The 13,870-nt window shown below is 45.6% G+C and overlaps 1 protein-coding gene across 4 annotated transcripts in view; it reads left to right on the top strand.

Moving 5' to 3' along the window:
* The window catches only part of LOC311021573 (plakophilin-4-like), a 52,448-nt gene extending 39,192 nt beyond the window's left edge, over window positions 1–13,256 (top strand). For all 4 annotated transcript variants that reach the window (XM_084022202.1, XM_084022200.1, XM_084022201.1 and 1 more), the window contains 11 exons: window positions 5,271–5,454; window positions 6,312–6,429; window positions 6,963–7,154; window positions 7,314–7,487; window positions 7,719–7,869; window positions 8,714–8,906; window positions 9,356–9,440; window positions 9,585–9,705; window positions 9,810–9,950; window positions 10,714–10,778; window positions 12,181–13,256. In XM_084022202.1, the coding sequence (XP_083878328.1) occupies window positions 5,271–5,454; window positions 6,312–6,429; window positions 6,963–7,154; window positions 7,314–7,487; window positions 7,719–7,869; window positions 8,714–8,906; window positions 9,356–9,440; window positions 9,585–9,705; window positions 9,810–9,950; window positions 10,714–10,778; window positions 12,181–12,426 (1,670 nt within the window). In that variant the 3' untranslated portion in view covers window positions 12,427–13,256. The remainder of the gene's footprint in view (window positions 1–5,270; window positions 5,455–6,311; window positions 6,430–6,962; window positions 7,155–7,313; window positions 7,488–7,718; window positions 7,870–8,713; window positions 8,907–9,355; window positions 9,441–9,584; window positions 9,706–9,809; window positions 9,951–10,713; window positions 10,779–12,180) is intronic.
* Window positions 13,257–13,870: the final 614 nt, after the last annotated feature.

Below are 13,870 nucleotides of genomic sequence, written 5' to 3'. Positions count from 1 at the left end.
AAGAGCAGTCCAAAACCCATATTCATCCAATTATTCAATTTACACCCATTTAAAACAGAGAAAAGGGACGAATAGTCACATTTGAGAGGTTAGAGTTTAATAGGTCAATAACTGAAATCAGTTTTATTAATTCTTATATAATATTCTATTAATTATTTCCTGAATCTGCAACACTTTTGGCTTTACATAGCTTTTTATTTAACAAGTTTCAGCAACTTTTGGCTCACTGTCGTGGCTGTGGTAGAGAAGAAATCCTTCGGAGGTCTACGGGGTTACAGCAAGACGGGAACATTGTGCAGAAGATGCTGAATTATTTACCTGTCAGACCCGGACCAGGTTTATATTGGATTGTTAAAGTCCCGTGTTGGTTTGGTGTCTCCTGACTCCTGATGTGGTCACCTGGCGCTGCCTGACATGATCAACCATCCAATGTGGCTCATAGAGATTAGGAGTGAATTAAGATATTCTGACTAAACGGTTAAGTAGACCCCTTACTGAAGTCTATCCTGAGATTATGATTGTTGTAGTCACTGAGTCATAGAGGCTTTTCCTTAAGTTGCTGCCACTATGTTTGATATACATAGGAAATTATCCCACATTTCCACCGGATTCAAAAGCTGCAGGGAGCTTATAAGCTCCGTCTGTGTCTGGAAACAACTGTCGCTGACAGTCTGCGTGTCGGTCTCCTCCTCTCTGCACTGCGATGTGTGCAGCTCAGTTGTTTGTGTGTTTTCAAAGCTCTGCAAACAAGGTATAAATCCGTGTTGTTCAGGATCAGGGTGGAGCACCACAGAAAATACGCAAGCCAAGACGTTTGGCTCCCAGGTGGCTGAGTCAGCTGCTTGAGCTCCACTCCAGCCCCCGCTCTCATAAGGTCTCGGGTTACAGTCCAGCGGTCCCCCCAGAGGGAAACGATGCAGTCCCAACACAACGCATGTAGTTTTTATATTATCTGGGAGGAGATGTTTTCAGTAACGCCTACCAAAGGACTACCATTTAAAAGCATAATTTGTCGCTTATGTAATTAAGTACACGGGATTCAAGCACTAAAAAATGTCTTTCGCTCCCTGCAAAAGGGTTGTGGAGTAAGCAGCTTTAATGTGAGCTCTGGTTAAGGTTTTTGTTTCCCCCAACTAGCCTGAGAGCCTGCTGTGGTTAATTGTAGTGCAGGCCCCCAGGATGGGGAGCAATTAGAAAAGGTCAGAAGTGCTGCATCACCTCTGCTTAATTACGGTCGGTGAGAACAATCCACATGGAGAGCTTTCAGCTGGATGACGAGGGCGTCCCACACGGAAGTTTGAAGGGGAGCAGACAGGAATCAGTCACTCGCCGGTAACACGTCTCCGCTTGTAACGCGCTGGTTGAACAGTGTTCTATACCAGTTAATTATAACGCCATTGAAAGCGGCGTCGGTGACGAGGTAGCCGGGCCAGGTGTCGGGAAGCGCCGGGCCTCCCGTTGAGTCAGCGGCTCCTCCTCGTCTCCGCTGGGAGGTCTGGGTGCCACCTGTGCTTCATTAGCAGTAGCTGCAAGAACAGGCCACTTCCCTCCTCCGGGGTCAGAGGTCATGTTGTGGGGACACACAAAGCGACGCAGGATCCCTTACCTAGCCTCGTCTCCCGGCAACTGTTGCGGTTATTGCTCTGTCCGGAAACATCAAAAGGCCAAACCTCACTACACTGTCATCAGCTCCGATACTGGAGACACCTGAAACCGTCACTCACACACACAAAGGCTATTTTTTGTTCCCCTTTGTTGGATTTCACGTGGCTCCACTTCTTTTGGCTTTACTTTGTGAAGCTCAACTATACTCTTAGTCATGATTTCCTCATGTTTGAGCTTTTTTCTGTGTCTGTGTGTTGACCGTAGTACCACTGAGTGTATTTGAAGATAATTAAAATAAAAAGAGCTGCTCGTTTAGGAGATAATTAGTCTGGCTGTCATGCACTCGTCTGAACTCCTCATCTGTTGCTAGAAAAGACGAATCTCTGGATCTGGTTTGTTTGAAAAACAAACTTAAGGAGCTCCTCGTCTTTTCTTGCGTTTAAAGTAGAACTCCAGCCGGCACTTAGTCAGCGTCTTCCTCCTGTGCTATTATCAGCTTCACTGCAGTCATGTCTTTGTTTCTGTCACTGTATTCTCATTATTACTCACCCAACTTCACATTCTGCTCTAGCTTCAACTAATTAACTGTTTGTTTTTTTCAGTTTATTAAACAAAACACTATTTAAAAAAAGGGTTAATGTTCTTCCTATTTCCACAAAGAGTAGCATCTGCACATAGACCAAGTTGCCAATATTTATTTATTATTATTTTAGAACAAAGGATGAGGTTATGACCTATAAATCAAATGGGAAAAAATGAGAAACTGAATTTCATCCCCCCAAAAAATCCATTTATAGCCATAAGTAGCAACGCGCTGACTTGCACAGCATGAGGGAGAAAATGAGAGAACACCCACCAACCAGAAAAGTCCACACCAAGCCGCTTCCCTGAGGTTTAGTCGATGCGGCATCGACAAGTTTCCAGTCCATCTCCCAAAAATTGGAAGTTTAATAAAGTTGACAGTTTCTAAATGATCCGCAGCTTTTCACAGAATGAACTAAACGCCAACCCAGTTACAGCACCCGACAAAGTCTGACGACCTTCTGACCTGTAGTTTAAAGGTCGGGGGTCAAAGGAGCGGACAAATTTTGGGAAGCGACCAACAAAAGATCAATTTAATCTCTAGTCCAGTAGAGATGGTTGCAGGGCTCATTCTCAATGAATCAGCACTTTGGAAATACTTTGTCACCCCATGTTGTCTATTATAGACCTCTCTCTGACCTGAGTCTCTTTAAGTGGTTTGTGTTTAAGCTTGTGTGTTTAATATAAAAAGAGTTGCACCCAGTAAGTTTGCTCTGCGCTGGTATTGTCAGCCTGCAGCGTCGCTTGTATCAGAAGAGAAACAAAGGCGGAGGTTTGGAAACGATGGAAAGGTCACCTTTCTCTCAGACAGACACGTTTTCATCCTGCCTTCGAGTTCGGCCATTCGAAACCACTAAAAGCACATTAGTACAAACCACTTACTTTCCTGCATAACCTGGCCCCGAGACCAAAGGCGTGCAATCCTGTTCTGGCTATTTGAATCCCGATCAAAGATCATTTGACATTTTTTCCTCTCTGTATCGCATCAAAGCCCCAGAACCCGCCACAGCTGAGCTACCTCGAGTCAGGAGAAATGTCCACCCAGTTTTCAGTTCACTTAGCTCTTGGATCAATGCTTCAAACAGCTGTTAGAGACATTTTAACCAGCTTCATATATATTTTTTTCTCTGTATTGAGCCTCTCCTGCCTTGTGCTCTTTGGAGTTCAGCTGTTGGACCCGGTGTCGCAACCGTGTTTACACTGGCTCGGTGTTTCAAAGCTAGGCCAAGGCGCCGAGAACCCGAGCAGAGAACACAGTTCAGGACTTCTGTTCACACGCAAACACGCGCACAGGTCGGCTCCGCCCGGCTGTCACATTTGACTTATGGCTGCTGGCGTCGCACCGCTGACAGCGTTGTCAGTCTCACCTCAGTAAATTTGTTGTTTCTGCGGCATGCCACCAGCCTCCACAGGCTCGGCATGAAATCCTGCAGAGAATGTTTCGTTTCTACAAATCGACATTAGATTGGGTGTGGGGGAACTAGAGAGGGTTTGCGGAGGTCCTAATCGGCAGATTTGGGGACAATGCTCCCACGTTATTTTGTATGGGGTGTGCCATCGGTGTATGAGTGTGCTTGCATGGCAGCCTCTGCCTTCAGAGTAATAATGTGTGCAGCACTTACTAGAAAAAGCCTTTATAAATGCCAGGGAACAGGGAAGGTGATCGGCGGGCGTTATCACTGCATTAGTGGTCCTATTTCAGGTGTGTATTGTGTGTCGGAGTGTCCCGTGAGAAAGGCAAACAGAGAACTGGACGTGCTTGCAGAAGGAGCAGAGTCAATCACCACTGAAGGACTTGATTGAAATGCCATCCCACCTTTTGTGTAGGGCAGAGCACATTAGCACCATCTGATGCTCGGGTTTCACATGCGAATGAGCCGAGTGTCACTTAATTATCAGCTTTGCATTGATATTTTGTCCAAATAAAAATGAAATAATTCAAGTGTAATGGTTTTTAAAGCATTTTGATGTAGTAGTATGGGGAAATAGCTGCTGATTAAATGACTGGAAGAGGCTGCGCTTGGCAGACGCGTATCTGTCTATATAGCTTCTTGCCAGCAGCGGGTCTGAATTGGGCTCCTGGGCTGTATTATAGACTATTATCGTCTCCACTGGTTCAATTAGAGGGAGGGGGAACAGAGTGCTGGGAGGAAATAAATAAGGATAAGAGAGAAGAAGTCAGGAACGCTGAACCTCTCCAATTGCAGTGTCCTTGTGCAGAGTCACACATAAGGTTCAGTGTAATAGCACGCTCTGCTCTGCAAGTCATGTGCTTTGTTCTGCATTTACAAACCAAGGTCGAGAGTTGTAGAGCAAAAAATGGATACAAACATTATCAAGTCATAAAGCAGCCACTGTTGGACCTCGGGCACACATGCATGCTGCACATGCACTCTGAAGTTTTGTCACAGCAGCATTTTTGAGCATTAAGCGCGTATTTAGCCCCGCGTCTTTAAAGCAGATTGCAGCTCATGCAGCGTCGGCCTCCTACAAGGTTGCTGGTGCTCTTGTAGTGTAAGCCCAGCAGCGAGAGACATCTAATTAGACGAACATGCTACATGCTGGCTAATCCTTGACAGATGCGACATCAAAGGCTGCCAGGACTGTGCATAATTATCAGTGGTTACCGAAATATATAGATTTATTTGAATTGAGTGAAATCATGACATAGTTTCTAAATCCTTTACATTATTTATATTTCATCTGAAATGACTGAGCCCATGCCATGTGGATCTCCGCCCCATCCGCTTTCTTTCGTTCTTTCTTTCTTTTTTCATTTCAAGCGAATAATCTTCGCCCTGAGGATATTCTGCCCAGATCAAATTTGATTTGAATGTCTGCTGCCTTGATGCTCGAGCGGCTGTTTGTTTGGTGAAGAGGAGTATTTTTCACTTTTGTGTGTGTGAGTTGCTTGTTTGTTTGTGGACACACACACACACACACGCACACATATTGAGCTATTAAAAGCCTGAGTTGTCGGTGTCTCTGTTGGGTTACCCTAACTGCACATGACAGCTGACATGGCCGGCGGTTTGCGTGCTCCACTCCTCAGCGCCTGCGTTTGTGTGCGGCCGTCTCCACAGGGGTGCTGTGGAACCTGTCGTCGTGTGACGCCATCAAGATGACAATCATTCGGGACGCCTTAACGACTCTGACCAACACTGTGATCATCCCTCACTCCGGATGGAGCAGCTCCGCCTTCGACGACGACCACAAGCTGAAGTTCCACTCCTCCCTGGTGCTGAGGAACACCACAGGCTGTCTGAGGTGAACCACCTGATGAGCACACTTGGCACTAGCACCCCGTTGTGGACAGTTGACGCTATTACATCCAGTGGTGGAATGAGCTCATCATGTAGCTTTGCTGTGTGTTCATGTGGTCGTTGAAGAACATAAAAGACGGGAGTGATCCCCAACAAATATAAACATAAGTCATTTTTAGAATAATGGTATGTAATGATGTAGATTTGGTCATAATAAGGGTTTTAATATCCAACATCACAAGGAAAATGACCTAAACTCTGGTTTGTCTGGTCCCTGTTTCAAAGTCATCATCATTTCATAGATTTCATTACAGTCGTTTATGTAATGTTTCCAGCTCCTCTCCCGGGGCGTCTTCCTTTGAAGACATCGTGCTCCTGCTTCATGTAGAGTTTAGCCTTTAATTGGTAAAGGCCAGTGGAGTGTGTGTGTGTGTGTGTGTGTGTGTGTGTGTGTGTGTGTGTGTGTGTGTGTGTGTGTGTGTGTGTGTGTGTGTGTGTGTGTGTGTGTGTGTGTGTGTGTGTGTGTGTGTGTGTGTGTGTGTGTGTGTGTGTGTGTGTGTGTGTGTGTGTGTGTGTGTGTTAGTTAGTTAGTTAGTTAGTTAGTTAGTTAGTTCTTTATTTACTGAGCAAGGTGCTATAATGACTTCAGTTCGAACACACACATCATACATTATGGATGATGTTTGTTGATGGCGAAACCCACATTACACATTCAAGCGACACACAGACACACACACACACACACAGACACACACACAGGAGTCATTTTGTGTATTTGCATATGCTCATTTGTTTGTTGAGCAAAACCTCAAATCAAAGTCCTGATTTATTTGTGTGTGTGTGTGATGTGCTCTGTAAAAGGAACCTGAGTTCAGCCGGTGAGGAGGCCAGAAAACAGATGCGTGTTTGTGAAGGCCTGGTTGACTCGCTCCTCTACGTCATCAAAGCCTGTGTAAACACCTCCGACTTCGACAGCAAGGTACACACTAAAACACACACAAACACAGACGGACTTAGCCAGGAGGAAAACATGCTGCCACATGATAAGAAGCCCCCCCCCCCCCCCCCCCTCCATATAGAGTATAATATACAGTATCAGATCTCTCAGTCATGCATTTGTACACTTTAAAAGACATAAAAAGTCAAGTGGCTCATCTGCAAAGTGGAGATAACATCCCCTGGGAATGTTAGCAGCATAACAGCGCACTTCATTTCTATGCCGTTATGCTGCTATATGCATGTATGCCCATTGACATTCTGCGAGGCGGAGACTGCGCAGAACTCAAACGGCGTGGAAGAAAATCCATTTGCTCTGGTCCAGATATTCCTTCTAACTGGAGAACCTTGGATTCCAGAACGGATTGATTTGTAACGCCGCAGATAGCAGCGAACCACACATGTTGTATATAGAACAGCGCGGTGCAGTTTATTGTGATGTAGCTTTTTGTCAAGGTGATCTAGAAAGGGGCTGTTATACCTACCCACCCTTTGTCTCTCTCTGCCTGCCATCAGATTGTGGAGAACTGTATTTGCACTCTAAGGAACTTGTCGTACCGCCTGGAGCTGGAGCTGCCGCCGTCGCGGCAGATAGGGGGGCAGGAGCTGGACGGCTTACTGGGCAGCGAGTCGCCCAGTAAAGAGGTGGATTCCAGCTGCTGGGGGAGGAAGAAGAAGAAGAAAAAAAAGAGTTTGCAGGAAGATACTGTGAGTTTGCTGCTTATCAATAGGGCCTCAATACGTAAAACTCCACATGAGGTGTCCCGTACCTCTCAAATGCTGCACTATGACTATCATCAAAATGTATAGTTCAGTGCATCAAAAGCTGTGTTTAAGCCTGACTAATCACTGTGGTTGTGTGTTCAGTGGGATGGTGTGGGACCCATCCCCGGCTTCTCCAAGTCTCCCAAGGGGGCAGAGATGCTGTGGCATCCGTCGGTGGTTAAACCTTACTTGACCCTGCTGGCGGAGAGCTCCAATCCCGCCACTCTGGAGGGCGCTGCCGGTTCCCTTCAGAACCTGTCAGCCGGAAACTGGAAGGTAGAGTAACGTTTGTGTATCTCTGTGCACACAAACAAACACACACATTGTTACTGAGACAAAGCATCTATTCGACTGGTTAAAAGGGGGATTTAACAGCTCACCTCCTCTGTGTCAGTCAAAGCTGACGTCAGTTTTCCACTCGGTAGCACAATGCGCATCGAGACCATTTCCCCTACGTGGCGTCCAGACCCTTTTTTTTTAAGGTTTTAATGCCTTTTGTGTGCACAGTTCGCAGCGTACATCCGTGCAGCGGTGCGTAAGGAGAAGGGACTGCCCATCCTAGTGGAGCTGCTGCGCATGGATAACGACCGAGTGGTGAGCTCGGTGGCCACTGCTCTGAGAAACATGGCGCTGGATGTCAGGAACAAGGAGCTCATAGGTCAGTCACACTGTCAGTTAACATGTCTGTCTGTAATTGATTCTGATGAGTTGAATAAAGATGATGCACACACTTAACACTGTTCTTCCTCCCATGGTTGTAAATGGGTTTAGCATATATTTAGATGTGGATTCAACAGATTACATCCCAAACGGTTTCGTGCTTTGCATAATAGAGCTGCTGACAGCATAAGCACTGTTAAACAATGTACTTAAAATCTTTTTTTTTTTAATTAAATGCCGAAACAGAACCAGTGATTCATGTGAACATTTTAACTACCGGTTATCATTTTTCATTTCATCTCACGCCAGCCCTCTTTGTTCCATGGAATGTCATGAAAAACAAGTTTATATGTGCTCTCTGTGTGGAATTAATGTAGAGTTCCAGCATTGCAGGGATGGTGCATCCAGGCAGATGGAGGAGGAGTTGCAGTGTTGCGTTTAACACACTTTAAAGTGTGTGTGTGAGAGAGAGAGTGTGTGTTCAGGTCCTTCAGCTAGGCCGCTCTGCTGAAGGAGAGATAGGGGAAACAATCCTTTTTTTTTTTTTTTTTTTCAAACACCAGGATGCTCACACACTCCAATGTCCTTGTGATGATAACGCAATGTCATTTCGGAGAGCTGCCTGCCCCACTGCAGTCTGGAGCTCAATGAATATATCTGTCATGATATAGAACAAACAGAATACAGTTAGGTCACCGTGGCAGACATCCACTTATAGATTACATGACATAGGGAAAGAAACATGCCCGGTGCTCACACGCTTCAGCTCACACACCTGCTGTGCAGCACGTCATCCTGTGTCGGCTGCATGTCTCACTTCCCCCTCCTTCCTTCCTTCGCAGGGAAGTATGCGATGCGGGACCTGGTCAATCGCCTCCCCGGGGGAAACACCACCCTGCTGACAGACGAGACGGTGGCGGCCATCTGTTGCACCCTGCACGAGGTCACCAGCAAAAACATGGAGAACGCCAAGGCCTTGGCCGACACGGGCGGCATCGAGAAGCTGGTCAACATCACCAAGGGCAGAGGAGACAGGTGGGCTCCAGCAGTGTGTGTTTGTCACACCGGTACACACTGGTGCAACCCCGAGGCAATAACGTGTGCACATGCTTAAGTGCGCTGGTAAAACACACAGCCATCAGCCGTATGTGGGCTGGTGTGGGGCTGCACGGACTGTTTTACACAAACACTTACACAGTTAATGAACACACACACACACACACACACAGAGATTGATATGCTCGGAGGAGGAAAAGCCATAGCCACAGGGAAGGTTGTTTCGTGTGCATTAAGGTTTTATGTCCCTATGGAATGATGGGCAGTTATTTCCAGCCTACTATATAATCAGTAATGTTCCGGCTTCAAACACACTGAGGACACTGTCTGCCTTCAGTCATATCGTCCCGTGCTATTTATAGGGTTATTTATAATGAGGTCAAAGTGATACTTAAAAACACGTGTTTATGTGTTTGTCTGTGTTCCAGGTACTCGATGAAGGTGGTGAAGGCAGCTGCTCAGGTGCTGAACACACTGTGGCAGTACCGGGATCTGCGTACCATCTATAAGAAGGTAAGAAGAGTCACCCAATTTTGACTTATTGCACTTATTGTAATGTGTACATAGAAAGTTGTCTTTTAAAGAGTAAGAAAGTTATACAAATCCTAGCTCTAGTCATTCAAACTGCCCCTTTTCCCTCACTCCACTTCCTCACAGGATGGATGGAACCAGAACCATTTCCTCACTCCTGTGTCAACACTTGAACGGGACCGGTTCAAGTCCCAGCCCACCCTGCCCACCAGCAGCAACATTCAGACGTCCCCAGTCAACCACCCTGGTGAGCTCCAGTTTCCATCGCTGCCAGATGAAAATAGGCCGCGCCAGTAAAAACAGGAAAACCGCCGGAATTTATTGCTAAATTGTGTTTTCCTCTCCCTGCAGCTGCCAGTGCCACGTCGTCTCCTGCCATGCTGGGCATCAAAGAGCATAGAGACACCATCAGAGATTACCAGAGAGCACAGTCAACTATGCAATTTTATAATTACCAAGGGGACAACAGTATCCATAAAAACCAGTATACAGGTACTCAGACACTGATCACGTCTAAAAAGCTCTCAAATGTGCGTACGGTCGCATATTAGTAGGCTTTAAAACTGCATTCAAACCGTCTCCCCTATCTGCACCAGACTGTAATCACAGGCTGCCCTCCGGTGCTCTCTGTGCCGGGCTTTATCTATTTTATCCCTCATAACGCACCGAGCAGATTCCACGGCCGGCCTCGTCTCCCTGCCAAGACGGCCCTCTTTTATCATCTCCACTAAAGCCTGCCAGCCCTGAGACCGTCACTCATTTTCATTCAGAGCACTTAAGAGCCGGTCTGCACCGCGGTAAAAACGAACCGTCCGGCCAGTGGTGAACGCCGTTCAATGGCTGCATTGTTAGCTGGGTGGTAGCACGCAGACAGGGCCGGGGAGTGGGCGCCCAGACACACTACAGTCAGAGGAGAGCTCTTGCCACCCCACGCTGGCTGGCAGAGGCAGGGGGGAGGGCAGAGTAAACAAGCCACTCATTACATAACGGAATTGAGTTTGGGGATTCCGCCGGTGAAAATGCCCATCCCATGGGCAACGCAAACAGCAGAGCAGCAGTGGCCAACTCTATTATTTGGTGTTATTGCTCTCCGCAGCACAGCACATTGCTCCTTGATCCCGCTCTATCTAAATACAGACGTTTGTCCTATGGGGATGTGCAGACAATTTCACTGATATGAAATGAAGTAATGAATTGTATTTTCATCAAGTCCCACAAAATTGCTCTTTTTTATTTATTTATTTATTTATTCCAGGGTCTGGAAAGCATTCTCCGTATTACTACTCATCCCCCACAAGAGAGGAGCCCAGAAGAACACAGGTGAATATAATCATTCTGCATAAGTGTTTGGTTCTACTTCAAAGACTCTTCTTATCTGCCTCGGCGTGTCGGCGCTGATTCAGGCACCCTGCGACATTATTTTCACAATGCAAATGAAGTCAGTTTAGCTTTAGTTTTTAACCTTGTCAGTTTAGTTTTATTGTGCAGAATGTTTTATGCCCTCTGCAATTACATACCCTGACAGCATGATGCCAATCACATGCACAGGTGTTAGTGGAAAGGGCTGATCATTTTGCATATGCGTACAATTCACAAATCAATTCCCTTCAAACAAAAACAACAGTTAAGATTTACACTAGAGTTGCAACTCATCATCATTTTCATTTTGATTTAATCTGTCATCTAACCAGTCAATGAAAGGTCATAAAATAGTACCAAAAAAAAAAGTCAATATCTGGTAGAAAATCAACAGAATGTTTAACATATTTAGCAGTTTTAGGATGATTGACTGAACGTTTCATTCGTACTAGGCTTCGTTGAGACTTTAGGTGTGATCACACTTTTGCAAACCGATGTTTCCTTCTTTGACGTGTGTGATATTAATAGTACAAGGCCCTTGTTCGAGATCCCTCCGCCGCGCTGTATAAACCTGGCGAGGGCGATCGGCTCTTCCGGCCCACTTGACTAATAAAAAGAGACGGGCGCGTATTCCGCTGTGGATAAATGGCGATGCTGGGAATGACCCAGCACATCAGCTATTGTCTGAGCCAGAGTGAATGTGACTGCTGGGATTGGGATGGTCCGGGTGCGTCTCAGGCACCTGTCACTGCGGGACACGTCCATGTGTGTCCATTCAGACAACGGGCACAGTGAGAAGGAGCGGGCGGGAGGAGATCGGGTAGACAAAAATCCTCTTTTGTCCTTCATCCCATCGCATTGAGACCAGTTATACGCCAGGACAGTCCTCACCCCATTTATTTTACACACATTCCTTCCATCTTCTGGATTTATACCATTTACCTTGAAGCAGTTTTCTGTTGCATCAGTGTCTAGAGGCGGTGATTGATTAGGTTTCTGACTGAAAGAAACCTCTAACCAGATGAAACTACTGAGAGGTTAGCATATGTTGTTTTCATTGTATCACCTTGCCGACTTGTTTCTGGTGTACAAACGCAATCAGTGTTATTCTTGTGGATGAATGTGTCCTTGGACTTCTTCACAATAAAAGCCACTGGGTATATGCCTGTTTTTAAGGCTTTGAATATGAGGCAGCATCAGTGGGAAATGAGAGTGAACAGCAAACAGGCTCAAATCTCAAAACAGGATTTGATTTCATGAGCGTGATAATTTCAAGTTTCCTCCGTGAGTACATTTGCCTGCCGGGCTCTGACATGTCGGTGACGATGAGTTCCTCACACCTCCCTGTCTCTTCTCCGTGCAGCCTGTGTATTATACGGACGAGCTGGCCAGGAGGAACTACGACACGTACAGAATGTACCTGCAGCATCCCCACGGCTACGACGACCCGTACTTGGAGGAGGTCATCACCTACCCCCCCACAGCAAACTACGGCACCCAGCCTCACGGACTGAAATCCACCACCAACTATGTGGACTTTTACGCTAGCACACGGAGGCCTTCCTACAGGGCGGAGCAGTACCCCGGCTCTCCTGACTCCTGGGTATAGGTCTGGAGATGCTCCTGAGGGGTGTCTTCAGCGCCCCCAGTGGAGGCAAGGGGCCCCAAGGTGCACACAAGAACCGATGAAAACTTTTACATGAACTGGGCTTCAAAAGTGCGTTTGTTTTGAAAGTGAATGTGTGTTTGTGTGTGTGTGTGTGTGGAGGGGGGGAGTTCGACTGAGTGATGGCAGATGGGAAAATGGAATGTGTGCCAAAGAAGGAAATCAAGGAATGTTTTTTTAAATTATTTTTTATTTCGTAGAGGAAGATGGAATCACGCTGAGGGGTCTGTTTGAGGGACGACGCCCTACAATGCAGCAATGAGACATGCGTCCGGCACTGTCTAGATGTTAGTTTTATTTTCTTTATGAAACTCTTAGCTGTGATGGCGTGGTGAGAAGTGTGAGTCATGTGCGCGAGGGTCTGCGGTAAGAGTCTAGATGGGGAATGTGTATGTGCTGAAGCCAAAATGGATCATGAACTCGTATCTGTAAGAAAAAAAAAGAAAAAAAAAAGAACGAAAGAAAACAATAATCGTAAACTAATAATGTTAGATTGTACAGAGGGATCAAATTATATCTGTACTTAATGTTGAAGCTGTGTAATGCCATGGAGTCTTGTACATTTCTTTCATTTTATTGTAAATATAGAAAAAACAACGTGTTACCTGGTTTACACTCATCAGCACTGGTTTAAAAAAACAAAACAAAAAAGAAACTTGTGCAATGTTAAATCTCTATAGATATATAAATATATGAAGACAAATGTGGACAAAGATGGCATCATATCACAACCATGTTAAAATAATAAAAAAGGTCAGTTTTTGTTTTTTAAACATGTCGTGTCATTTCATTCTTTTCACAGGTGCAAACATCTTTCACACTTTGCTGCTTACTGTCATTTTCTCTGCACACAAACCAAAGAGGAAATCAAACTCTTCCAACCACAAACATTTCAGTAAACTGTTTCTACTAGGGCCTGATTCCAATAATCATTAACAGTGCATGTTCCCAATGTGAACACTCTATACAGTCCTGATCAGGCTTGCAATCACTTAATGTTTTTCAGTAATGTAAAGGAGGACTCGGCCTTTACTGGACATAAATCCAGGCATGATCCCCTGACTCACCAGACAATCATATGGCAGAGAGGAAATGTTAATCTGTGGTCCAAAGAGTCTGCAACAACACGTATTAGCACACTTTAACAGGATTAACCTGTAAAAGCTCTGCTGGTCACCCGTTAACCCCTCATTCCTCCCCATCACTGTGCAATATATACAGTTGTTCTATGCTGCCTGGTTCAAGGTTTACTGTGACACCTGGATTAAACAACAATTAAATGATATTTTCCATATTGGGTAATAAAACAATACATCCTTAAGGCTCTTATCGTGTCAGTAGATATATGGCATCAAACGTGTGCTACTGACACAAAACACAAATCCAC

Source organism: Eutrigla gurnardus (assembly GCF_963514095.1).
Source record: "Eutrigla gurnardus genome assembly, chromosome: 12".
Taxonomy (NCBI): Eukaryota; Metazoa; Chordata; class Actinopteri; order Perciformes; family Triglidae; genus Eutrigla; species Eutrigla gurnardus.
The sequence above is the reverse complement of the archived record's forward strand: the minus strand, read 5'-3'. Positions and strand labels throughout refer to the sequence as shown.